Source organism: Ammospiza caudacuta, chromosome 6 (genome assembly GCF_027887145.1).
Source record: "Ammospiza caudacuta isolate bAmmCau1 chromosome 6, bAmmCau1.pri, whole genome shotgun sequence".
Lineage (NCBI taxonomy): Eukaryota > Metazoa > Chordata > Aves > Passeriformes > Passerellidae > Ammospiza > Ammospiza caudacuta.
The window spans coordinates 27735227-27759297 of record NC_080598.1 but is presented as its reverse complement, the minus strand read 5'-3'; the positions used below and the strand labels follow the sequence as shown (position 1 = coordinate 27759297).

At 47.5% G+C, this 24071-nt stretch overlaps 1 protein-coding gene across 3 annotated transcripts in view; it reads left to right on the top strand.

Moving 5' to 3' along the window:
• The first annotated feature begins 11397 nt into the window (after positions 1-11397).
• CREB3L1 (cAMP responsive element binding protein 3 like 1) overlaps positions 11398-24071 on the top strand; it is a 44962-nt gene continuing 32288 nt past the window's right edge. For all 3 annotated transcript variants that reach the window (XM_058807359.1, XM_058807358.1, XM_058807357.1), the window contains exon 1: positions 11398-11522. In XM_058807359.1, coding sequence (XP_058663342.1) covers positions 11518-11522 — 5 coding nt within the window. In that variant the 5' untranslated portion in view covers positions 11398-11517. The remainder of the gene's footprint in view (positions 11523-24071) is intronic.

Sequence of the window (24071 nt, the reverse complement as noted above, 5' to 3'; positions counted from 1 at the left end):
TTTGTTGACAGGAAGGACTGACCTTCCAGGAGAAGATGTTACTGAGGAAAGAGAGGAAGCCAAGTGTCTTCTCTTTGGAGTACATGGATGTCCCCCTCCTGAGTGCACTTGTGACCCTCACAACTGTCTCCCCTACTGTTTGCTCTGTCTGCTTCTTTCTCTTTCTTCTTTTCCTCTCTCCCCAACCACACCCACTATTTAACCATTTAGATATAAAAATAAAAAATAAGAAAACCATCCAACCCACTAGACAGAGGGTTTGCTAAAGAAGGGTAATTTTAAAAGCAAGTCTTTGAGGTCAGTGTGTAATTGTACCATTGGGACTATGTGATCTGAGACAAAAATAATCCACTGAGTATCTGGTCAAGAAGGAGAGGATGGCAGCCTGCAGTGAGGGAAGAGTGACTTATATGCAATTGACCAGGCAGCAAAAGACCAGGCAAAACTACTTGCTGGCACCAGAATTCATATTTGTGTAGAATACTGCAAAATATTCTGTCTGTGATGGGATCATTACAGCTGTTGCTCAGGTCACAACCTCCCTTGGTATGTGCCAGGAAGCATTGGGTACTTCCTGGAAATTTAATGGTCTTCCACAGAAATAAAGATATGATGTGAAGTGTATTTATATATTAACTTGCTCATGAGGAACATTTCTGGTTTGATGTGGACTTTAGGGTGCTGAGGTTTTTTTTTAACAGTTCTCCAATTTCAAACCCCTGTTTATGAAAACCTTTATGAAGGTTTATGAAAACCTGAATTCTGCAAAGGGTTCATAGGACTGTAAGCCATGCTCTCAGAATAAAGAAAGGTGTTTTCACCCCTATAAATATCAGTTCCATTCTTTGCAGTTCCTTCTCAGTTATAAGTGACAGCAGTAAGTTATGTGGGCCATTCATATAATGTATTTTACCAGTACTTCCTTTAGTGCATTTTAAAGGAAGAAGTGAACCTGCTAAGTGCCCAAATATCTCTGCTGTCTGCTAGTCCTGAGAGCGCAATACAGGGGGTGAGAGGACCACACCACAGTGCTTTGTTTTGTTTATTGTTCTGGCAGAGACAGTGGCAGCCCCCATCACTTGGAAATAATGATGCCAATTCCCATACTGGGGCAAAACACTAACTGTTTACAGAGAATCATGATTTTCCTGGCTTCAGAGGTGGCTCGGTGACACCAAGCAGACTTTCATCTCTCTTGTTCCTGAGTTACTTTCACACTATCTCAGATAAAAGCACCATAAAAATCAGTTTTATTGTGAAAGAAGCTAAATTTGAGAGATGGGAATATTCTTGTACATTAATGCCAGTGGCTGGGGGTATAGAGCTCTACCTGAATTGATGCTACTGGTGTTTCTACTCCAAGGTGTCCAGCCATGAACTCTCCAAGATTTCACTGCAGTTCAATATTTTCCTTTCTCAAACCACTGTCTGTGCATGAAAGGATTTATTTTCAATCAGAGGCCAGTGCTGGTTGCAGGGGTCTTTACTTTGTGACCTTCAAGTCTGTTTCTAGGAGGAGACAGTGGGTTTTAGTACCTTCTTGCTGTGGCTGTTTCTGGGCAAGCCCTTCCCAGAACAGATGCCACTGATTCAGGAGGTCCTGCTGCCTCCCCTTTATTTAAGTGCTGGTTACACAGCTCCGCCAGGATCCATTGCTGCTGTAAACCACGTTCAAGGGATAAGCAATTTAGGGTTTGGAGTCATTGTAGACCAGCCCTGGAGACCTCATGCAATTGTTTTTCATCCTTCTTGCACCCACAGTTCTGCTAGATTAGAGTTACTGCACATTCCAGACACTCTCTGACTTGAATTTGAGTTGGGAAAGACACACACAAAAAAAGAAATTTGTATTGTAAATTAGATTTCTCAGATTTCAGTGATTTGTCATGGTAATGTGGCTCAATCTATGCAGTCATAGAAACATTTCACAAGTTCAAACTCTTCGATGCTATTAACTTCCCCAGTGTAGCAGGGTGCAGCGATTGTAGGAGGTAAAGGTTCATTTCAAATCAGCTGTGGTAGAAAAAAGACATGGCACCCCACATGGGAAAGCATTAAACCTACAAAATGAGGATTAAGCTAGAAAGCATTCCCCAGCCCTAGAGATCTATTTGGGAAGACTGGATTCTTGGCTCAATTGTTTTGTGCCCCTTCCTGCCCCTGTACAAGTCCAACAGGGTATATGCTGCCTCTTGGTGCAGCTCAGGTCAGTGGGACAGCACTCAAACACTTTACTGTGTGCATTGTGCTTGCCCACAAGCCAAACCAAAAACTGTAATTCAGAACTCACTCAATGGGGTGATCTAAAAATAATAGGATTAAAACCAGTAAATGATGGTTTCCTGGATTCCCTTGCCTATGTTGGAGCCAGCAGGGTGCATTTTCAGCCAGTTCCCTGCAACTGTCAGAAGTCACCTAAGAGCAGCGAAGGCAAGAAGTTTCCACGTTTCCAGGACTTCAGGTGCCCAGGCTTTGAGAAATCTGCTAAATGTTCTGAGATACTTGGAGAAAGGAAGATCTGGCAACTCCACTAGCCCTGTTTGCCACACAAACCAGAATGTCTCATTTCTCTAGTACCTCTTTTCCTAGACAAACTGGCTGCTCACGACCTGCATGGGTGGTCTCTTCAATGGGTCAAAAACTGGCTGCATGTCCAGAGCCAGAGAATTGTGGTGAATAGAGCTAAATCCATTTGGCAGCTGGTTGCTAGCGGTGCTCCCCAGGGCTCAGTTTTGGGATTGGTCCTGTTTAACATCTTTATTGATGACTTGGACATTGGGATTGATGGCACCCTCAGTAAATTTGCAGATGACACTAAGTTGTGTGGGAGTGTTGATCTGATTTGAGGGTAGGAAGTCTCTGCAGAGGGATCTGGACAGGCTCAATCAATAGACTGAGGACAACTGCATGAGGTTCAGTAAGGAAAAGTGCTGGGTCCTGCACTTGGGTCACAACAACCCCAAGCAGCACTACAGGCTCGGGGAAGAGTGGCTGTAAAAATGCCCAGCAGAAAACGACCTGGGAGTGCTGGTCAACAGAGGCTGAACATGATCCAGTGTGTGTCCAAGTGGCCAAGAATGGCATCCTTATGTGTCTAAGGATGTGCCTAATGCCAATGTGTCTATAATAGTGCAGCCAGCAGGACCAGGGCAGTGATCTCCCCTCTGTACTCAGTACTGCTGAGGCCACAGCTCAAGTGCTGCATCCAGTTTTGGGCCCCTCACTTTAAAAAGGACATTGAGGTGCTGTCCCGGTAGAGACTGATTTCTTCTACCATGCCTGCAGTGAAAGAACCAGAGGGAATGGCCTTGAGTTGATACAGGGGAAATTCAGTATTAGTATAATAAGTATTAGAAAAAGATTTTTCATTGTTAGAGTAGTCAGACATTGCAATAGATTGCCCAGGGAAGTGGTGAAATCACCATCCTTGAAGGTGTTTAAGAGGCATCTGGATCTGTTCTGGGTGATATGGTTTAGTGGTTTAAGGGTTACCCTGATACTGCTGGGTGGATGTTAGGACTTGGTTATCCTAAAGTTCTCATCCAGCTTTGATGGTTGTATAATCAGTGGATGTTAGAGATGCACAGGTGCAGAGCCACAAGCAGGGAGTTCTTGAGCACTTCAAAGAGCTTCTTTCTTAGCAATGCTGCCTTTGGCCATGTTTCACGCTTCATGTTTTAGGCTGCTGGTACACTCAAGTTCTTGATGAATCAAAAGCTGTACAGGAAATGGCAGCATCAAAGGGACCTGCTCAGTATGCCAAGGAGACACAGGTACTTGGGGAGGACCCAGGGACTCTATTGCCTTGCCTTGCCTTGCCTTGCCTTGCCTAACCTATCCACCCCACAATCAGCTGCAGAAACCACATCTCTCCCCACTTCTGTTTCTTTGCTGGGCATCTCTCTAGCAATCATGAGGGATTTGTCAGTGGATCTTAACAGAGGGCAGCTGATAATTTTTATTTCTTTATTTCAGATCTCAGTCCATGCACGAAGAGCATGCCACACTTGGCAGCAGCTGTATGAGACTTTTTGATCCAGGTAGTCCCTCCCCTCGTTTTCGCAAATTGAGAAGGTCACACTAGGGGCAACTTCATTCACCAGGGCTTCCCCCAAAGGAGTTCTTGCTGTGCAAGAGGGCAGTTGGCTGGCCCAGGTGAGCTCTCCTGAGGCTGGGAGAGCAGCAAGGCCAGTTCTCAGGAACAGCTGCATGCCCAAGTGGCATGGACAGTGCCAGCCTCACCTGGCTTTCCTGCATCCCACCCCAGCCCCATGCACTGCTTGGGCAGACAGAGGAGGGCAGGGGAGTTGGCTGCCAAGAGTGACACGTCTGTGTGTGCCTGACAGCATCTGTTGCCATGGCAATGCATATTTGAGTCTGAGCCATGTTGCATCTTCCCTGAAGTTGTGAATTGAGCTTAGGTTTATTTATTTAAAACCAACCATAACAAGTGTAAGAAAGACAAGAGATACATTACAAATCCCCTTGCACAGGACGTAGCCAAATGAGTCAGAGGCACTGCAGGCTTTAATCAGCCCACCTGACGTCAAACCTCTCCATCAGAGGAAAGTGCCGCCTGGAAATGTCAACATGCCCAAATGGAAAGGCCAGAAGGTAAATCTTTTCCTGTGCTCACTCAGTGAGTAGGAAAGAACAATTAAAATTCAGCCAGTTCCCTAGACACATCTTAATAGCAGTCTGATTGAACGTTTTTCTCCTCCTGGTCCTCTCCCATCCCTGCTGTTAGCTGCCTGGGGACAAGGCCTATTGGTTTGAAGGATCTTTCTAATGTAGCATCATACCCCGATCCTGCAAGAACAAGGTGCTACCACCAGCAACAAAAAAGGGCTCTGTAGGAAAATTTTGTCACTGAAGTGACCTCTCCCACAAACACTGAGTTTACTGTGCCATGACAGTGGTTCTCAGTTTCACACATGTGAAGGCCCAGGGGTAAAAAGAGCAACTTAGCTTGGACCTATGCCATTTGTCAACAGAAAGTTGGAATGAGGAAGAAAAGCAGCAGGAATTAGACCATTTTTTTGCCAGAGATGTCAGTTACGTGAGGGAAGCCTGACAGATGCACCACAGCAATAGGAAATGATCGTGGTCTGTAACAGATGCATGACCTACTGGGAAGAAAAACCCTCTTGCATCATTTGTCACAAAACTCAGACTTTGGGCCCCTGTAATATACACAAGGTAAGAAGGAGCCCCCAGCTTTGAGTACAAGAAGCCTGTTCTTGAGTGTATATCTTAAGCTAGGTGTACAAAAGGGAGAGGGGTCAGCCAAGGACACCTACAGCTTTATGTGCCCCTTTGACTAACATCCAGCTAGGAAGCCTAGGAAAACTATCCATTCCCAGCCCACTGGTGTTTGCCAGGGGTGACAAAGGGACACATGCAGACATCAGGGAAAACAAGCACCCAGAGAAGGAGGAAGGAAGGAAGAATGTAAATGCAAACCGCACCACTTAAAAGCAGGGCAGCATTCCAGTTCCTCCAAAGTGCTCCCCACACCCAGCACTGTACTGCAGCCAATCTGGTGGGCTTCTGATCTTCCCAAAGCACTTAACACTTCTCCCCCTTTTATTTTTGTCCTAAATGTGTTTTGCTTTGGTGGCTGATCCTGGCTATGTGCCTGAGACTTTACACTGGGGTTGCTTTTCTCTAGGAGATGTCTGTAATGAAGGTTTCTTCCACCGTGTTCTCTTCCCCTGTAGTGAAAGTCTGTAATTACCACTGAGGGGTGAGGCAGACAGCACTGAAACAATGTCATTTGAACGGGGGTGAGACATGCCTGAATTGCCGGGTTGTGCTTTTCTCCTCACAGGATTTCTTGTGGATCTGGACCTTGCTTTTAACCCTTGGCAGTACAGGGAACATCATCATCCCACTCCCCTGACCAACCTGTGTGTGCTGTATCTACTTTGTTCTGACCAGGGCAGATTCTGTTGGATGTAGCCAAGATGTGAATGTCCAACTTCTCTACCATGCTTGAGGGGTCAAGTGGCACAAATTTGCATGGATTGCCTTCTAGTCTTTCATGTGGGTAACTGGGAGTTTGGAGCTGACTCTATATGGCACATATAGTGTGTCAAAGCAGAGTTGCTGCCATCCCTTGCCCTGACTCATCCAGTCCAATTCCAGCAGCTCTTCAGCTGCCTCCTGTACCAAAGCCATTTGCTTCCCACTGCTTGATGCAAGGTAAAATTCAGAGTGTGCAGCTCGTCATCCTTCCTAGGGAAAGATTTTAGTTGTAGGAAATGGTTTGGAGAAAAAAGGTGATATATTCCCCCAAGAGTTACTCTTCAGGTTGTCTCCAGCCCTATGAAGTCTGCCTGGATCCTTTCTGCAAGCACGTCTTGCAACTATGAAGGCTAAAAATCCTAGTAAATAAAAAGTAGTGCATAGAAAGCAGAGGCGGCCACCCTCTTCTGCTGTCCTGCAGCTTCCCATTCAAATACTGTCTTCAAATGGTAACAAACTGCTGGAAGGAAATGCCCTCATATTGAAGTTACTCTGCACCCAGTCAGCCTGAAAGTTGTCTGATTCCCAGGGAGATTGCCAGCTTATGCTCTTTCTGAGGTGTAGAGCAGGAAGGGGAGACTGTGTGTGACAAGGCAAAGGAGCAGTCTTAGCTTGCCATGAAGAAATGAAGGAATTACAAAGAGATTTTTCCTCATATATCAGTTACTTCCAAAGTGGTGAGTTTTCATTTCTCATATTTTGTTACAGTACCCATTTACTATGTGGGGGCTTTGCTTTCTGTCATACTGGCAGAAAGACATGCAGCCACAGGCAGCTCAGCTACATTCCCAGGAGCATAGAGGGGTTCTGTGAAGGGATATTCCTAGGGTCTGGTGTCTTGTACTCAAAGCTTTCCTTTTCCTAGGCCTTTCCTCCTTCCTTGTCTGTCACTTGCTCCTTGTTTGCAAGGCTGACTTAAATTTATCCAAGGGCCCCAGGTGTACCCCAGAAAGAATAATAATTGTAGTGCTGAGCTCTGTGGCTTCCCTTTCATTCCCCACATAGCATTAGGGTGCTCATTGAAACCACAGCATTCATGGATCCTTGCCATATGCAAACATGCAATTAATATGCTCTTCACTTTCCCCTCTACTTCCTAAGCAATATGGGGGAGAAAAAAGCACACAAAAGTTGTGGTGCACATTTCCTTATGACACACACGTGTCTGCACTTCTCTGCAGTGCTTCAGCATGGCTCACACCTACCTGGATTTGGTGGTCATTAAAGAAGTGTGTCTGCTTGCAGGCAGACATTTAATTTGATGTCCTGTGTAGCTGCACACAAAGCAATATGCAGAACATAATTCATTCCCTCTTTCAGTTGTGTCAGCAGATCTATGAGCATTCTTTTCCAACAGGTGTTATCGTCTTCTCTGTTTCTAGCAGGGAGCTGCAGTGGGTGTGATCTCTGCACTGGCTCCCCTCCCTGTCCCACTGCTGCTTGCTGGTGGTGAGAACAGGTGTGCTGGGTACCTGGATGGGAGTGCACACAGCAGGAAGAAGGAAATGAAAAGTAGCTGATGCTGGCTGGAGAGAGGTGTGCAAGAGAGTTTAAACCAGCCGCTGGAAGGAAATCCAAAGGGAGACACATTTCCTGGATGAGGCAGGGCTGTGGATCAGAGGGCAAAGAAAGGCTCCAGTGATTGCAAGTCCTTCTTCAAAAGTTACCTTTTGCTAGAGAATGTTTTGCTGTATAACTATCCCAACTTTTTCCTGGGTTTTTAATTGCCCCCATAAAAACCTAAATGAAGCAATCACAGCCAAAGGGTTGGATATGTAAGTACTTGTGCCATCACACATGACCTGACTCCTAAGAGCTCGTCTGGGGACTGTAGTACCTCTTCTCTGAACTAGGCTGAAAGTTCCATTTCCATTCTCACCTTGTTCTCAGTGGGCCTTCAGGAGCAGAGGGGACCTATAATGTAGCAGTTGCTCCCTCTGTCTGTGGTGCACAAAACAGAGAGCAAAACCCCACCAAAGCAATGTATGGAGAAGAAATCAAATCCAGAGAAAAGACAAAGTGCAATGAAGGCAAGACTGTTGCAAAGAGCTACTGAAGAGCCAAAGTGTGGAGTCCTCATGACTCCAGAAAACCTTCATGGCTAGGAAGACAGGCTGTGGCAAAAACTGTATATTCCATCCATATGAACACTAACGCTGGAAAAATAAACGGGACAAATGGTGTCTTTCACAGACTTGAAGTAAAAGCTTTTCTTTGGTGGCAGTCCTAAAGAGCCAGCCTGACATCCAAAGCAAAGCAGTTCTAACAGCATGAATCATTTCCATACCAGCTGTCCAGGCTGCAAACACTACACAGATGACCCCTCCTGTAACAACAGAGCCTGCATGCAGCAGACCAAAAATCACCGACATTTCACCCTACATTCCTCAAGAAACACTCATCCTTGAAGAGTCTGTGAAACCTCCTGGCACAGTCCTGGGTGGGGGAACCAAAAGCTTAAGCTTGGCTTGTAGCCGCATGGCCTGGATTGCTGTCCACGTGTTCAAGCCCAGGGCTTGCTTACCTTGTCTTGTGTGTCCTGCTCACAACAATGCAGGGTGAAGGCAAAGCAAATGCAAAGTGGTACGATGAGAGACTTGCAGTTCTCACTCTATGGACATAAAGTCAAGCAGTGGAAGCAGGACCAGGCAGGATGGAGCACAGGAGAGCAGGATCCCTTTCTTCTGAGAAATTGACTGATGATTCACTTCTCAGCAGTGATAAAATTAGCTTGGTTGGTCATACACTTGTATTTGCAGTGCCAAATATTGTGAGGCCAGGAAGACTTACCTGTTGTCAGTTTGACTTGTTCAGCCTGAACATACTTGATTGCTATTTCAATCTCCTGCTATAATCAGATTGCAAGTAAGTCTAAGTATAAAATCAGAGAAAACTGGGCTGAAGGAATTTGAATAATCATGTGATTCATCCCCTGCCCCAAGGTTGCTTCCTGCTCTGCTGTATCTATGTCCCAAGAGATAGCTGCAGAACTTGGTTTTAAAGATGCTCTAGTAAGAGTGATGCACCATTCAAGTGTAGCAAGCATTGCAGTCCCCAGGCCTCTGCTTCAGCAGTGCCACTCAGCCTGTCCTTTTCCCCCTTTGCTGCAGGCACCCATGCCCAGCTGCAGCAGCACGTCTGAGTTTTTCTACCTGTCTCCAGGTCTCTTCTGGAGCACAAAACTGCTTGCCTGCAGAAATAACTCTCCTTTTTGTCTCCAGAGGGTCAGTAGCAACACCCTCTGACGACCTAGATGACATTTCCATTGCCTTTAGTGAATTGCAGTCATGCATGACGTAAGCAAAGCGTCCATTTCAAAGCTCTACACAAATGCTGGGATGGGGGCTCCCATCAGAGCTCTCCAAGATGGGACAGAGCAGCTTTCCTGTTCAACATCAAAATGGGGTATTTGTTATGATTCTTCCTTGTCTGCAAAGGTGCAACAGTGATATGCAGAGAAGCTGCATCTGGGCAGTTACACTCAGTACTAAAAGCACTGAATAGAAGTAGAGTTTCAGACCAGGCAATTTTTTTTTTTTTTTTTTTTTGAGATATTTTAATCTCCAGAATGGATTTCACAGCTCCTATCTGACTGTGCCAAAGCATTTTCCCTTCAGAGCACAGACAAACAAGTGAGGTTTACATTGCTTGACCTTTTCTGATGACACTGCCACCCATGCTGTGCAAACCAGAGCTGACACCATCTGAGCTTCCTCGGCCTGAGGATAAATACAGTGTGTGTCCTGAGAAGAGGCTTCCTTGTGTTAGCTTGGGCGAGGCACTGAACCAGAAGCTCTTGGTTTCACCAGTGAGTCTCCATAGTTAGGGAAGTGATATCCGTGTTTGGTTAGTGGCAGGAGGGGAAGCTGCCCCTGCTGTGGCTCTGTCCGTGCTCTGTGACCCTGGCTGTCACTCCATTGCTATGGCAGGATTCGGTCTGTCTATTCCTTGCAGCTGAGAACCTTGCTGACTGGGATGTTAAAGAAAAGACATCTTCCCACTTACTTGGAGACAGTTTTACTTCTTGCTGAAGGGTCTGGACATATTTCTTCTTCCCATCTTAGAGTGGCAAAGTTTTTTGTGTTTCCCCCTTTAAACCCACTGGCCATCCACATTAACAAAGAGGTTTCTTTACCATTTAGGTAGTAAGAACAGCATTATTTTCTCAGCACAACTCCATCCTGGTTGAATTTATGTATCTGACCTTTTACCCAAAGGCTCTTTACACTTGACTGAAACATAAGGTAAAAGTAAATGTAACTGAAAGAGCTCATTGTGTGTGTAAGTATAAAGGCTTTTGTGTGCAGGATGTGGCTGCTTGTGCAACCAGTAGCCAAGGAGCACCTTAGGTTGTGCTATTAGTTCTGACTGCCATGGAGAATGTGGAGCAAGAGCCTGGATGGATGGAAACCCCATGTCCAATTCAAGCACTGGCTCCAGCCACCTTCAAATCAGCACTTCTTTGCCAGAACCCTCACAGCTGGCAACTTCTGGCCAGGCTTCCCGCAGGAGAGATGCAGTGCTATCTTTGGGGTTTTTTTCTGCAGATGCCTGTGACCAAGAAAGCCCCCTCCTTGGAGCTGGGAGTCCATTCTGTTCTCTGTGGAGCCATGGAAATAGGGACAGATTAATAAAACATCAAGGCTTCTTCAACGGGATTATTATAAGTGGTTTTCTTGAGTGTTGGTTGGAGTAATGATCAGAGAGGACAGGGATCCATAATCCTATTTATCTGAAACCATATAATCTTCCTGAAGCTCTTTAATAGTGCCAGCTCTTTAATTACAGAGAAGCCACATGTGCTGCTGCAGCCAGGCCTACCTGCAAGCCCTCTGCGGGGAGCGGGGGCAAGGAGACCTCCCTGCCGGTTGCCCTTCAGGCTCCGACCCCGCGCTTTCCCGGCGCTGCTCCCCGAGGGATGCAGAGGAGCTACCAAAGCCGGCCGGCTGCTGAAAGGAGAGTTTGTTTGGTTCGTCAAACTGACACGGCTCTGCCGGGGACCAGCAGCGCCCTCGGCTCCCTGCGCAGCGCCGGCAGGAGCACGGGGGCCCCGGGCAGCCGTCGGCCTCGCCCCGCCCGGCGGTGAGGGGCTGCCCGGGAGGCGGGGGCGCTGCCTGAGGGGGTGTCTGCGCGGGAAGTCCCGCCCCGGCGGCTCCCGGAGAGCGGCGGGGGCGTGCCGCGGCCGCCCGCCGGCCCCTCGGCAGCGGGGCGCTGACAGCCGCCCTGAGCGGCACCGGCGCGGCGCTCCGCTCCCGTGCCCGCCCGGCCGTCGCTGCCGCCCCGCCGCCCATGGACCGCCGCCGCCGGGGGGCGGGCGGGAGCGCGCGGCCGCATTGAGCCCGACCGGCGAGCGCGGGGGACGGCCGAGCCCCGGCGCCGCGGGCACCATGGACAGTATCCTGGAGCCCTTCCCCGCCGAGCGGCTCTTCCCCGCCGCCGGCACCGGCTTTCTCGATTTCGGCGACTTCAGTGAGGCCGACTTTCTCAGCAATGTGGTAAGGGACCGTCGGCAGCACCCCCGCTGCCGGGGCCGGCAGCGGCGACGGGACCCGGCGGCGGGCTCTCCTCAGTCCCCGCCCTGCCCCGGGGTGCCCCGGAGATGCAGGTAGCCGGGTGCCCACTGTCGCACACGGCCAGCTCCCCGCTGGACTGGCGCGGCCGCTGTTACCCTGAGGAGACCCCGCCGGGGAATCTCAGGGCTGTTGTACACTATGGTTTTATGAGCCTGATGGCTGGGGAGAAGTGTGAGGTGCCAGGCGGGGAATGTCCGACCTGCCGTGTGTGAGCTCGGGCGGCACCGAGGCACGGCCGGTTGCCGTCAGGAGAGCTTTGGGCTCAGCGCCTCTTCTCTCCTTTGCCTGTAACTTTTCCTCAGAGTGGCATTTGGGAGATGAAGCGTCTACCGCTTGGCGCTTTGGCTGGACTGATTTACTTTGGAGAGAAGGGTGAGGGGGAAGAGTGACTAGGGAGGAAAATGTGTTGCCAGTCTCAGGGAACCAAAGGGGCATTGTTCACCTCTAGGGAAACTGCCCAGTTTCTCCCAGGAGTCAGGCGAGTTCTCAGTCCAGCAGCTCTCCCTGAGAACACGCGCAGACTCTGCTGTAGAGCCCGAGCTCTCCATGGGAGTTTCCATGGGATCCTGCAGCCCCTCTGCCCGGCAGGACTAGCCCTGAGGCAGAAATGGGAAGGTTCCCACCCCAGAGGTGCTTTGGAGAGAGGGTATCCGGCGCTGGGCAGCAGAGCACTGCCCGGACGCGAGCTCCGCCAGCCTCAGAGCGGCTGCAGCCGTGGGACAGTGTGCCTGCCCCGGCCAGAGATCTGAGCAATGGCAGCTGGCCTTTCACAGTGCTGGCACCTCCCGTGTTCCCGGTGTAGCACTGGGAGCGTCCCTGAGGGCTACCCTTGCAGTGCGAGCAGGGAACAGGGAGAGGGCGAATCCTCTGATGAATCCACTTCTGCTTTGCTACACAAAAGATATTTGAAGCCTTTTATGTTGCCCTGCTTTGTGAGAGAGACGGTAGAGATGCGGAATTTGCATAAATATTAAATGCACTGCACCAAGCAGAGGCGCACAGGGTCTGGGAAAGAGATTATGGAGGCAGCCCCATCCCTCAGAGATCTCGCCAGCTCCTAATTTCCAAGATTGCACTGTGCCTCGAGGACTGATTCCAGTGTGCTCTACCGGAGGCAGCAGAGTCCGCAGTGCTCAGGCAGACCTTCCAATGGCACATCACCCCAAGACTGAGCGCTTGCCTCCCCTGCTCATGTCTGAGAGATCTGTTGTTAGGAGTTTTCTGCTTTCCCTAATTCTGTACACATCCAGTGTGGATGAAGCTATGCTGATAGGAAGTGCTTTATGCAAAGACCATTAATTCCTTTACCAAAATGAAAATAGTATGTATTAGCACCAGCCCTTTTACCAGGTGCAACATGGGCTGTGGTCAGAAGTCAGGGAACCCCTAACTAATATAGGTGGTGTCTTTTTATAGTTAAATTCAACTTCTGCCTTCTCAAGCAGACCCTGTGAAAAAGAAGCTTTTGTAAGACTGCCATCTGGTGCCACCTGCCAGGACAGTGTGTTTAGTGTGTGTGGTGGCTGTGGGCAGGCTGGCTGTCCTGCCTCATTTAAATGGCTTTTCTGCTTGGAGAGCTGCTTCTGGAAGCAGCTTGCTGTTGTCTTCTCATTTAACTATGTTGCTGTGACTCAGGCATCGTTGTGCTCAGCTGACAGCAGAAAGGCGCTTTTTTAAAGGCTTTTTTTTCCCTATGGATTTTTTCCCAACTGCCAGCACCACAAACTTCTGCTGGAGTGAGAGAGTCAAGCTGAAACCTTCTCTTGCTGCAGATGATACATATAAGAGATTCTGTAGCCACTTCTCACCTACCAAATCTGTTGGTGATACAAGAGCCAGAACATAATACATCAGCCTCTTTGTTCTCACTCTGCACAACAATGGGAAGGATGGAAGAAATACACTTGGATTTTCTTACTAAATCCAGAAAATCTCCTGGGATCTTGCAATGTGTGGAGAAGTTCTTTTGACAAAGAACTGTGCAAAACATCACCGTGCACAATAGGCATAAAGTTGCCAGTGCCTTTGCTTCAGAGATGGGCAAACTTTTCCAGATATTGTTCAGCAGGCATTTTTCTTAAAACAGGCCAGGAATTTCAGCCATAAAATGCCAGTATGAAATTTTCATGAATATGATTTCCTTTTTTGAGAAAGGAAGCAGAAAAAAAGATGGATGAACCTTACTGCAGAGTCTGTGCTCCTTTGGGGCAAGAATTGCATGTGTCTAAACTACTCTCTTTTCCACAACCTTGGCAGTCCTAATGAGTCATATTGGTCTTGAAAAAAATGTTCAGATGAACATTTCTGTATTGTTCATCTGAAGCTGTGACCAATAATTAATTAAGGCACATCTGTAAATGCATCTTCAGAAAGATCTGTGTGCTTGCAACAGAAAAAAAAAATTGAATGTGTAGGAACTGCCTTTCAGAGACATCTGCCCAGGTTGTAGGAATAGGTTGACAGAAACCTCATTAAATTCAGCAAGAACAAATCCCAACTCCTGCCCCTGGAGTGGATGGATGGATGGATGGATGGATGGATGGATGGATGGATGGACGGACTGACCCACCAGGGGTCATGGAGCACCGGTGTGGCCCCAGTAGCAAAGGCAGCTAGGAGCAGGAGTGACCTGATAGATATACACAGAGAAGTGATTATTCCCTTTTTCTTGAAAATCATAAAACTGTGTCTCAAATACAGTGTCCAGTTTTGGGCTGCCTGATAGCAGAAAGACATGGATAAATCTGAGTGCATCAAGGGGGTTGTCACCAAGGTAACTGGGAGATGGAGAATTTCTCCTGTGAGCAGTAGCTGAGGGAGTTGGACTTCCTTAGCTGGAGAAGAGACAGCTCCAGGAGGACCTAGCAGAAGCCTACCTGCACAGCTGAGGAAGTTACTGAGAAGATGGAGCCAGGATCTTTCATACCTGCATGGGAGGAGGATGAGTGGTCATAAACTGGAACAGGGAAGGTTTAGACTGGGTTTAAGGAACTGATTTATCACTGTGAGGATTTTGGGGTTTTTTTTGAAAATCGTATGGAGAGTGGTGTCTGCTTAATTGGAGAGGAAATCTCCAAAGGACACAAAATGCCTCTCTTCACTTAACTTTTGCTAACCAGACTTACACAGGATGGCTGCTAACAGCACTGTCAGTCTCCTTTTGCTCTAGAGGCCACATACTGCTCTTGAACTTAGGCAACTTTGCTCTTCTTTTTCTCCCAGAAGGACCTATCATATATAAAGCTAATCCTTCATGCAGTGCCTGTTTATCAGTTTCACCCATTTGTGTCCTGCCCAGCCCAGCATATCTGATCATTTCTGCAAGCAACCATCTATTTGCTAAAGGTCTATTACAACTGCACTCAGAGAACTCTTACTTTCTCATCCAGCTCTTATCAGTGCTGTGAAACTCTTCAATAGACTTATATCTTGAGTCAGATTCACCACTGTGCTTCACTAGGTTTGTGACACTTGTGTCAGAAGGAAACCAGAATAAACCAACCAAACAAGAATCATGTGCTTCCTTCTAGCCCAGTGCCCTAGTGGGTTTGTTTCTTACCTCTGCTTCTGTGTTTTATAGCGCAAAAAAACACCTTCAAAGATGACTGTGGATATTTATGTAAACACAGCTTTATTTTGACTCTATGTTTTTCAAAGCATATACTTTACCTCCTTCAAGAGACATGAAGGCAAGAAAATAGCCTGCATGCTCCCTTGGGTCTCCACAGTTAGAAGCTGCAGAATGGCTGTTCAGGCTGTCTCAGGAGTGCTAACCCAGCTCCTCTGGGGAATGTACAGCAATGCACTCTTTCACTGTGTGATCCTGTATGCCCAGGCAATGTCACAAATGGCATTTTCTGGAGCCTACAATGGAACAGCAGAATGGGAGAAGAGCTGCCTGTGTGGGGTTGCTCCTTGAGTGCAAACTGGATGTTTGGCTTACTGTGTGCTCTTTCCTTTAATATTGTCCTGGCCTCCAGGAGGAGGAGAGTGGCAGGACTGTACATAGTGAGTATGCTGAGAGTGATGCTTGTGCAACTCACAGAGGAAGCTTCCCCTGAAGATGAAGGGAGGCTATTCACCATGGATGACTGTCACTCTCACAGGAAGCCTGTACCCACTTTTATTCCTCTTATGCCTACTACAGGGACATAAATAGCACTTAATTGCTGCTTAGGTGTTGGACTGACCTTTGGTCTGAGCGAGTTTCATGGTCTGTAAACTCCTTCTCACCGTCTCAGTGCACAGTGAGGATGGAGAGCACAGGCAGATTTGGTCACCCACTTTGTATCCCTTACAGTTGCTAAACAGGGGAGCTCTGCTGTAATAGGAGGCTGGGTATCCAGGAGTGATGGAGACTAATCTCTTGTGGGGACACATGCAGCAAACATTTTGGCCCTGTAGTTCTGTACCTGGTAAAATTTGGTCAGTAACACATTTATGATTAGTCTGCCAAGTACTGGATATGGAAAGGCTATTTTCTTTAAATTTTTCTTGGAACTCACCAGCCAGATTCTTGTAGGATCTGGAGCACAGATACAGAGACCTGATGGGGGCTGATGGAAATTAATCCAAAGATAATAGTTCCTATATCTTTCTATTTCATTAGTCTCTTTGGATCCATCTCATGGTTTCTACACTTCATGGCCCTGCTGCTCCTTACTATCTCATGATGAGACTTGCAAAAGTGCTAGCAGCAGGATGAAACCAGAGCTGAATATGGGTCCATGGATCTCTGAGTCTGGGTGTCTGAGCATCACCACTGTAGAGTCACCACCAGGAAAAATGTTTCCCTCTTCCCATAAAGAAGAGGGGAAGAGACTTGAACTTCATGAATTTGGAAGACTCTCGGTAAATACTTAATCCAGAGACTGGATCATTTGTGTGTCCTATCTGCCAGGAAATTGATAAACATTTGGGATACTCTTCCTAAATAAGCACATTCATTTGTTGGACAACTGCCTGCATGTTCTGGGAACCCATTGTCCTAAATTATCATCTCAGCCAAAGTGGGAGAACCCATTAACTGCTCTTGGGCCAGAACTAGGCGAGAGGCTGCAACTTAGAGCAGGAGTGAAGGAAGACATATGTCCAAAACAGGGTTAAACAGTGGAGACAGAGCCATCATTTGGTGGGGAGAAGCAGGAAGGTCTTCATGGAAGTGCTTGTAGAGTAAACAAAGGGAGGGTTTGGCAGGAGTTGGAAGTACATCTGTGCACACAGTCCACTCCCACCAAGGGATCAGCACCAGCTGGGAGATGCTGGAGTTGTGTACTGCTCAGTCCATGTCTGCCAGGTGATCCTCATCCCCTGTGCATAAGGCAGCCATTCAATGCCAGCACCACCACTTTCAGAGAGGGACAAACCTGAGGTCTCATTCAGACTGTGGAAAACCTCTAAGACTGGCCCACTGTACCTTCTCTTGGTACCAGTACAAGCGGACAAGCTTGTAATGTATGATGGCTTCAGAAGCCACCATAGTGTGTGCTAGCTTCTGAATTTAATGAAATGTGTCGTGCTCGTTGATGCTAAATGTCTTCTGCTGCTCAGCTTGTCCTATTTATGCTGCTCTGGTCTCATCCATGACTGCTGCTGTGCTGGTCCCATTCGTGCTGCACTGTTCTTGCTGAAGCCTGGAATGGAGCTGTCTCTGGTAGAGCAGGGATTAGGAAAGAAGAGCATTTTCTGAATCAACCCCTTGAAGGGGAATTTAGAACTAGGGATTTCATAGCCACAGTTGTAGCTGCACTATTTAAAATATGGCCAGGCTGACACCTCTGTGACTTACTGCTGTGTTTCCTCAGAGAAAAGTTATTCCTCTGCTTGCTCCCTTTTTTTCTTCAGCATTTCTCCATAGGTTTTAAGGTAGTATTTAATTAGCATTTAATAATTACTTATTTACTATTTAAAGAATTTTCAGTGTTAAAGGAAGCAAATGAAAATGCTTAACTCCCTGGAGTTGTCTTTGGGATGGCCTCATGGCAGATCTGCTGCACAAAACCAAAGGCAGGATTGTGTTCTTGATACAGCAATTTGATTCTCAAGACTCACTTGTTCCAGTGCATTTCAAGGAAGGGATGAGTCAACCCACTAAAGCTTATGCATCCTTGTCCTGTTGTGGACAGTCCACTGTAAGAAACCGGATGGCTCACAGAAGCCTGTTGGTGACTCTCCTTGCTGCAGAGTTACAGGAAAACAGGTAGGGCACCAGCAAAGAAGCGAACTGTTATAGCTCTCCTAAGAAATGCCCAAAACCTGTTTCTTGGCCTGATTGGCTGAGAGATTTCCCTGGGAAATTCCAGGTCTGTGCATCAAGGTACAATGCAGTCACCCATGCTTCGCAGGCAGCCTTGTGGTGAGCATTGTTCTTCTTCAGGAGACATGTCTGCTGGAGGAGCCAAGTGTGTTAGGTTCTCCATCCCAAGCCAGTCTTAGTCCTGGGATTACTATATCCTACCAATCCCAGCTTTCTGCCAGGGACTGTATTTTCACATCTGAACTGCTGGGACTTCATGTCTCCACATGGGAGATGAGAAGTAAGAACAAAGGTGGAACCAAAGCCATCTTTCTTGGCTGACTCCCCATGCTGGCACCATCTTTTTCCTGCTGCAGCAGGTGACTTCTGTGTGAGTGACCTCAGTGTAGTTTGGTATCCCTGACTGAAATCATTGATCCAGAGTTCAGCCTGGCACTAGGACAGAGTGGGTGCTTACATGGAGTTTGTCTCTTACTTTTTCCCTGTATCTGGAGCTCAACTTGTGTTGTAAGTTGTTAGGTGTTTCCTTGGGTTGGTGTCTGCATGCTTTGCAATGTTCCTCAGAGCAGAAATAGCTGAAAGGTTGTCAAGAGCCAAAGGTTTCATGGCCACAGTGGCAAGGGACTGCAAGTAGCATGCTGAAAGGCAGGCTGTGTCTTTCAACCCAGTTGTTCCCCATGTCTGCCATGCAGTGTTTACATCTATCCAACTTATTTCCAGCTGCTCAAGAAAGCAAATTTTACTTCTGCTTTCCTGTATGGTTACATCATTCAAAGTTTTCCTTTCCTGTAGTTTCCTGAACTGACCCAAACACTGCAGCCTTATCCTCTCAACCACCCCTTTCTGACTTCTTTATCCACGTTCTTTTCTTTCTTTGTATCTCTCCTTTCACTGTTATTTTCTTAAACCTTTGAAATCACATGGTGGTGCTCTGATCTGGTCTGTATCCAAGTGATAGATGCTTTACACTTACCTTGACACATTGATCAGCCAGAACAAGGTATCATGAAAGTTAGAAGTGCACATATCCACATACTCTTTCACTCCTTTCTTTCTTGTCCTGTTTTATCTTCTCACTTTCTAAGACTGGAGAAATTCCCTGTAGAGCACTGAGCAAGGCTATTCTCCCTGAAACTACTACGTAATCTAAACAAGCACTGAAGTAATTAGTACCATCTTTAGAGCTCAAAGGTGATGCCTCCTGTGAGGTAATTTATTACAATCACTGTCCAGACTGTTCCAGGGGAAACTCACCCCTGACTACCTCAGCAAAGTTGCTTTTGGCTTTTTTACACTGTGACTTTGTCTTGATTAGGAAAAATGTTCATTTAGGTCATTCTGGCTGACCCGATTAGCAAAGCCTGCTCAAAATGCAGTTAGCATTTTTCCTAGAATAGATGCAAAACATAATGCTTTCAGCTGAGCAAATTGTGCCAGGAGTTCCCCTGCAACAGGAATGTCAGGGCTCCCTTGAGAGAAACCTGGCAGCTAAGGCTGGAGGAGTACTACAACTGGGGCCTGACATCGGCTGTGTTACACAAGAGGGAACTGGATGCTACATTGGTTGTGGACATTCCTATTGGATTGTCAGCAGGTGAGCTTTGTTAGCTCAAAGCTCAAACAACATCCTCCATGCTGGCTCCCCACCACAGTGTCATGGGGTCACTGGCATCTCCTTTCGATGGCATGGCACATCCAGGGGGAGCATTGCAGCTCAAGAATAATCCATCTCTGCTGTTCAAGACTCAGGGGCTCTATCTACCACGAGAACCTGCTCTGGCTCTGCAATATTTGCAGACCTCTCACTACTTGGAGGAGAGCTTTCCCCTCTAGAAGGGGAAGAAGGTAGAGGGAGACCAGGATGAAGAGGAGGACGCAGTTCCAGAGCCTCAGAAGTTAATTGCTGCATGTCAGAGCAGCTTGATGTTAAATGAGTCTGCTAAATTCATGACAGTTGAAGGAAGGAGCTGGGCAGGTGCTTTTGGCTAAGTTCACTGCTGTCCCGGGGGGGAGGGACTGCGAGCCAGGCAGCTCAGGGAGGAGGAAACCAGCTCTGACATTTGTAAAAACTGTTGATGGAAGGTTTCTTTCAAAGACTTTTCAGTCTCTCAGTCTGAGAGCTCTTTGCCCAGGGAATTCTGGAAATGTGGCTCTTCTTTCCAAGCAAATGTGGCAGACGCTCACAGTTGATGAGGTGCTGTTGAGCCACAAATACTGAATTGCCAATTGAATGATATTGGGTTTGTTTTTGTTGTGTTTTTCTATCTTTATGGACAGCGCTGCAGTGCGTTGTTGGGAATGGGACAACTGTATGTCAGTCCTGGCTCTGCCAGTTCCTTAGTGTGTGATCTTCAGGGTGTCACTTGCAGTGAGGCAGCTTTTGATCCCTATAAAAAAAGTGGACATCCTTATTCTTACTGAAAAGGAGCACTGTCACCAATGGGTGAAGCAGATTAACAAAAATTAAGACTGGAGTGAGGTTTTGCTAGTAAGTATCTGCCAGGAAAGATCCATAGGAGCTATTACTTTGCTTCCCTAGTTGGACTCTTTTTCAATGACTTTGCAGCTACACATGATATTTGCCACATTTTCAGTTTGGCTGATCTATTCTCCACTGATATCCCAGCTATCCTTCACCCCTCTCCTGTTCCTTATCCCTGTAGATTGCACGTGTCTCTATCTGACCTCAGATACTTCAAGCTAATCCAGAGTAATCTTTCTGTGTCAGTATGAATGACTGCATTGGTCAGCATCAGGATTTAAACTAAAGTACTTTTGTCCCATGCTGTTACTGGCCTGACCATTCTGGGCCTTACTGAAAACCAAACAATTTGTGCTTTATAAATCCAGTGAACGGGCTATACTCATACCTCATCCTCCACTGTACAACCAGATTCTGGCTCAGGCACAAAACTTAGGTTCTCTCTCAGTTTGGTGCAACTTGCTGAGAGCACCCTGTTTTATTTTTGCCCCAAGCTGCTGCATGGTCAGTGCTGGGCTGAGTTCTCAGGCTCCCAAACTATTTCTCTGCTGGTTTGTAAATGAGAAGGAGGTAACAAGCTCCTTCTCATAAAATACCAGAATGTCATGGCTTTGTCAGTCCCTAGCATGATATTCAAGACCCATGTCAGTCCCTCCTGCTGCTCAGCACATGTTTTTGCACTTTCCCTTTCTTTGGAAGTGCCTTTTCTTCACAGTAACTCTGTCTGGCCTGTTGTAAAGTTAGGATCACCATCATCCATTGGGAGGAGTGATGCAGAGGTTGCTTTTCTATCCTCTGATCCTTCTCCTGCTCTTCAGGTTTTGTCAAATATAGTTGGCAGTGGTTCAGCAGCTGGATTAGCAGTAATTAATGAGCAAATGGCCTGCAGCCCTTTTTCAGACCTGGCAAAGCACATACCTTTCACTTTTTTCTTACAGAGTTTTCAGCTCTTTTTTATCATGCTGGGAGAGAGCGGAGTAGCAGCAGATGCTGCTCTGGTCAATACTGGGGAGTGAACAGAGGCTGCTGTGCTTTTCTTTGCTGCTAATCAGTACCAGGGTGATCAGTAGGGGCTGCTAGCTAGGACAGCAAAACTGTTTTCTCCCTCCCATTGTAGCTGCAGCCACAGTGAGCAGTCAGGGGCAGCTGTAAGCAGCTGGGGTGAGCTGCAGCAGAGCAGGAGTAATGCTGATTTCTTAATTTTCCTGCATGCTTCAGACTCCAGGCAAACAGCCCTTAGAACCTCCTCCTTTGTGACCTGGAGGTGAAGTCCCAGGTGAGGTGAAGGCATACATTACTGTGTCAAGTCTAGGAGCCACACAGTGTGGTGAGGTCACCCAGCACCTTTGATACCTACAAAGTGCCATGTCCAGAACAGTTGCCCACCCGCTGGTCTCAGATGCCCCCTGATATTTGATGAAATCGAATTACACAGAGTTGTCAGAGGATTTATTTACTTATTCTGGTAAAGAGTGAAGAACGCCAGAAGGGTTGGAAAACAGGGAAAGAAAGAGGGACAAAAAAGCAAAGATGAGAGAGGTAGCTATGCAGTTAGCATTCCTGAGCCATCTGGACCTGTTGGCATGGCCCCATCTGGATGGGCTCACGTGTTCATCCACAGCATGATGTAATCTCCATTGTCCAGCATTTGATTTTTCTCCTTGTGCTGGATGGCCTCATATCTAGTGCACGTCTGGAGCGGGCATTTTGATTTCCTGTTGCTATTTGTGGACTTTTCCTGGCCGATCCTCAAGCTCAGCTCAGGCGGTTTGCATTCCTCAAGCAGAGGCAGCAATGCCACCCTGCCAGCAGGAGCGGAGGCCGGCTGCAGCCAGCCTGCCAGCCCGGGAGAAGCAGCCCTGCACGTGGAACCAGCTGTGCTTTGCACCATGCTGCAGCTGGAGAGAGAGTGACACCTCTGCCTGGTGCTTGGACCACGGCGGCTGAGCTCTGGAGTTGGCTCAGCTTCAACACCAGCACAGAGAGAGACCCCTGTTCCCAGATGCTCCCGGGCTTTCCTGCCCTGCTGGATCTTGCAGCAGAACAGGAGCAAGGAGAGTTTTACTTGACTCAAGACCTATTCCTCCTCTCTTCAGTAGATGTGAGTAAAAAGCAACTGATGATCTGTCCCTCTTCTTTACAAATACCTGCACCGGGGAACACCAGGGCTTTTGACTGCCCTGTGAAGCAGGTGGGCTTCCCAGCACATAGGAAGGAAGGCTGGAAAGGGTCTGGTCTGACATTGCCAAGTACCTGCTCTTGATAGTGGAAGGCCTGTCATCCCCTTCCCTCCATCACTCAGTGCCATTTGCAGGAGGCAGTGCTGTCCACTCAGAAGGATTCACTCAGGTTGCCACCATGTTCTGTGGGAGACTGCCATGCCTCACCAAGACCAGCCATCTCTTTTTTTCTTGTATCCTTCCTAGCACAGGAAATGAAGATTTATGAAATGAAATAAGAGCACAGTTTGAAGGTCTGTAAGTCATAGAAGCCACACAGGAACAAAACAGCCTTCTTCACTGCCTAAACTGAATGTGTAGAGGGACAAACAGTCAAGCCATAGATGGTCATCCCCTCCTGCTTTTAGAATCAGAGCAATTCCCACCCTCCTGCATGGTTGGGGAATCTGAGACTCTCAGAGGAAGAAGATTGGGATTTCTCTATCATGTACCACTGCTGCAGGCAAACCTCAGACCCAGCAATACGAGGGCCTGCTTCAGATTATGCCATTCTCCACTCTGACTCAAGATGTGGGTAGTTGTGTGGTGATACATTAGGCAACAGTTTGACCTGAGCATCCAGTACTCCCTCCCTTACAATGCCTCATCCTGCCCACATGCCTCCCTTAGCTTTGTTTCCTCCAGGAGCTTGGGAATGAGAAAAATAAGTGCAGTGACCCCCAGGGAATGAAATTATTTTCAGTGGAGAATCCTACTGCCTCGTTCAGAAGTCATCCTGTTTGCATGTGAAGAGAGCAGGGCTTTGCTTTCATAATAACCCAGGGACAGCCTGTCCACCAGAGATGGACTCCCTGGAACCACAGAGCTGAGCTTTTCCACACAGCTCAGCTCTGTTGAGTGAGAGAGTAGCTCTGGAAAATGATTGCCTCTTTTTAAACCAATTGGCAAAACTCTTGCATCTCTCCTGGGAACAGGCCAGGGATTCTGAGTCACTGCTTGAGTGGGTTGTGGCCAAGGTAGTCGTACCCAAGATATTAAGTGAGAGAGGAGAGATCCACCCAGGAGTGCCAGCAGAAAGAGAAATAGTTATGACCATAATGAATAATAATATAATGATGAAAAGATTCAGAAATGCTCTGCCCACTCCAAAAATAAAGTTTGAGGACGACTCAAATGTTGTAAAGAAAAGGGAGGAAAGAGTCGAGAAAGACCGCCAAAGCCTGCATGTCAGCTGCAATGCAAGAGTCCCGTCCAGCTGGCCTGGGTTCAAAGAGCTCCTATTGTCCAACAGCATTTCCAAGACACCATTCAAAACTTTCAGAAAATAAACCCAAGATGCAGGGTGAGATTTATCACACAATAAAGGCAAGCCAGATGTGTGCACCCTTTCAGAGAGAGACAGGAGGAAGATGAAGGAGGAGTGAAGCAGGGGGGTATCGAGCAGCAGAGGCATGAGGGAAGAGGTTGGCATGAAAGGCCAGATGCTGTGAGGATCCAGGCAGGAGCAGGGGACTGGGTCTTTGCTGGGACACATATTGGGCACTTGTGAAAAG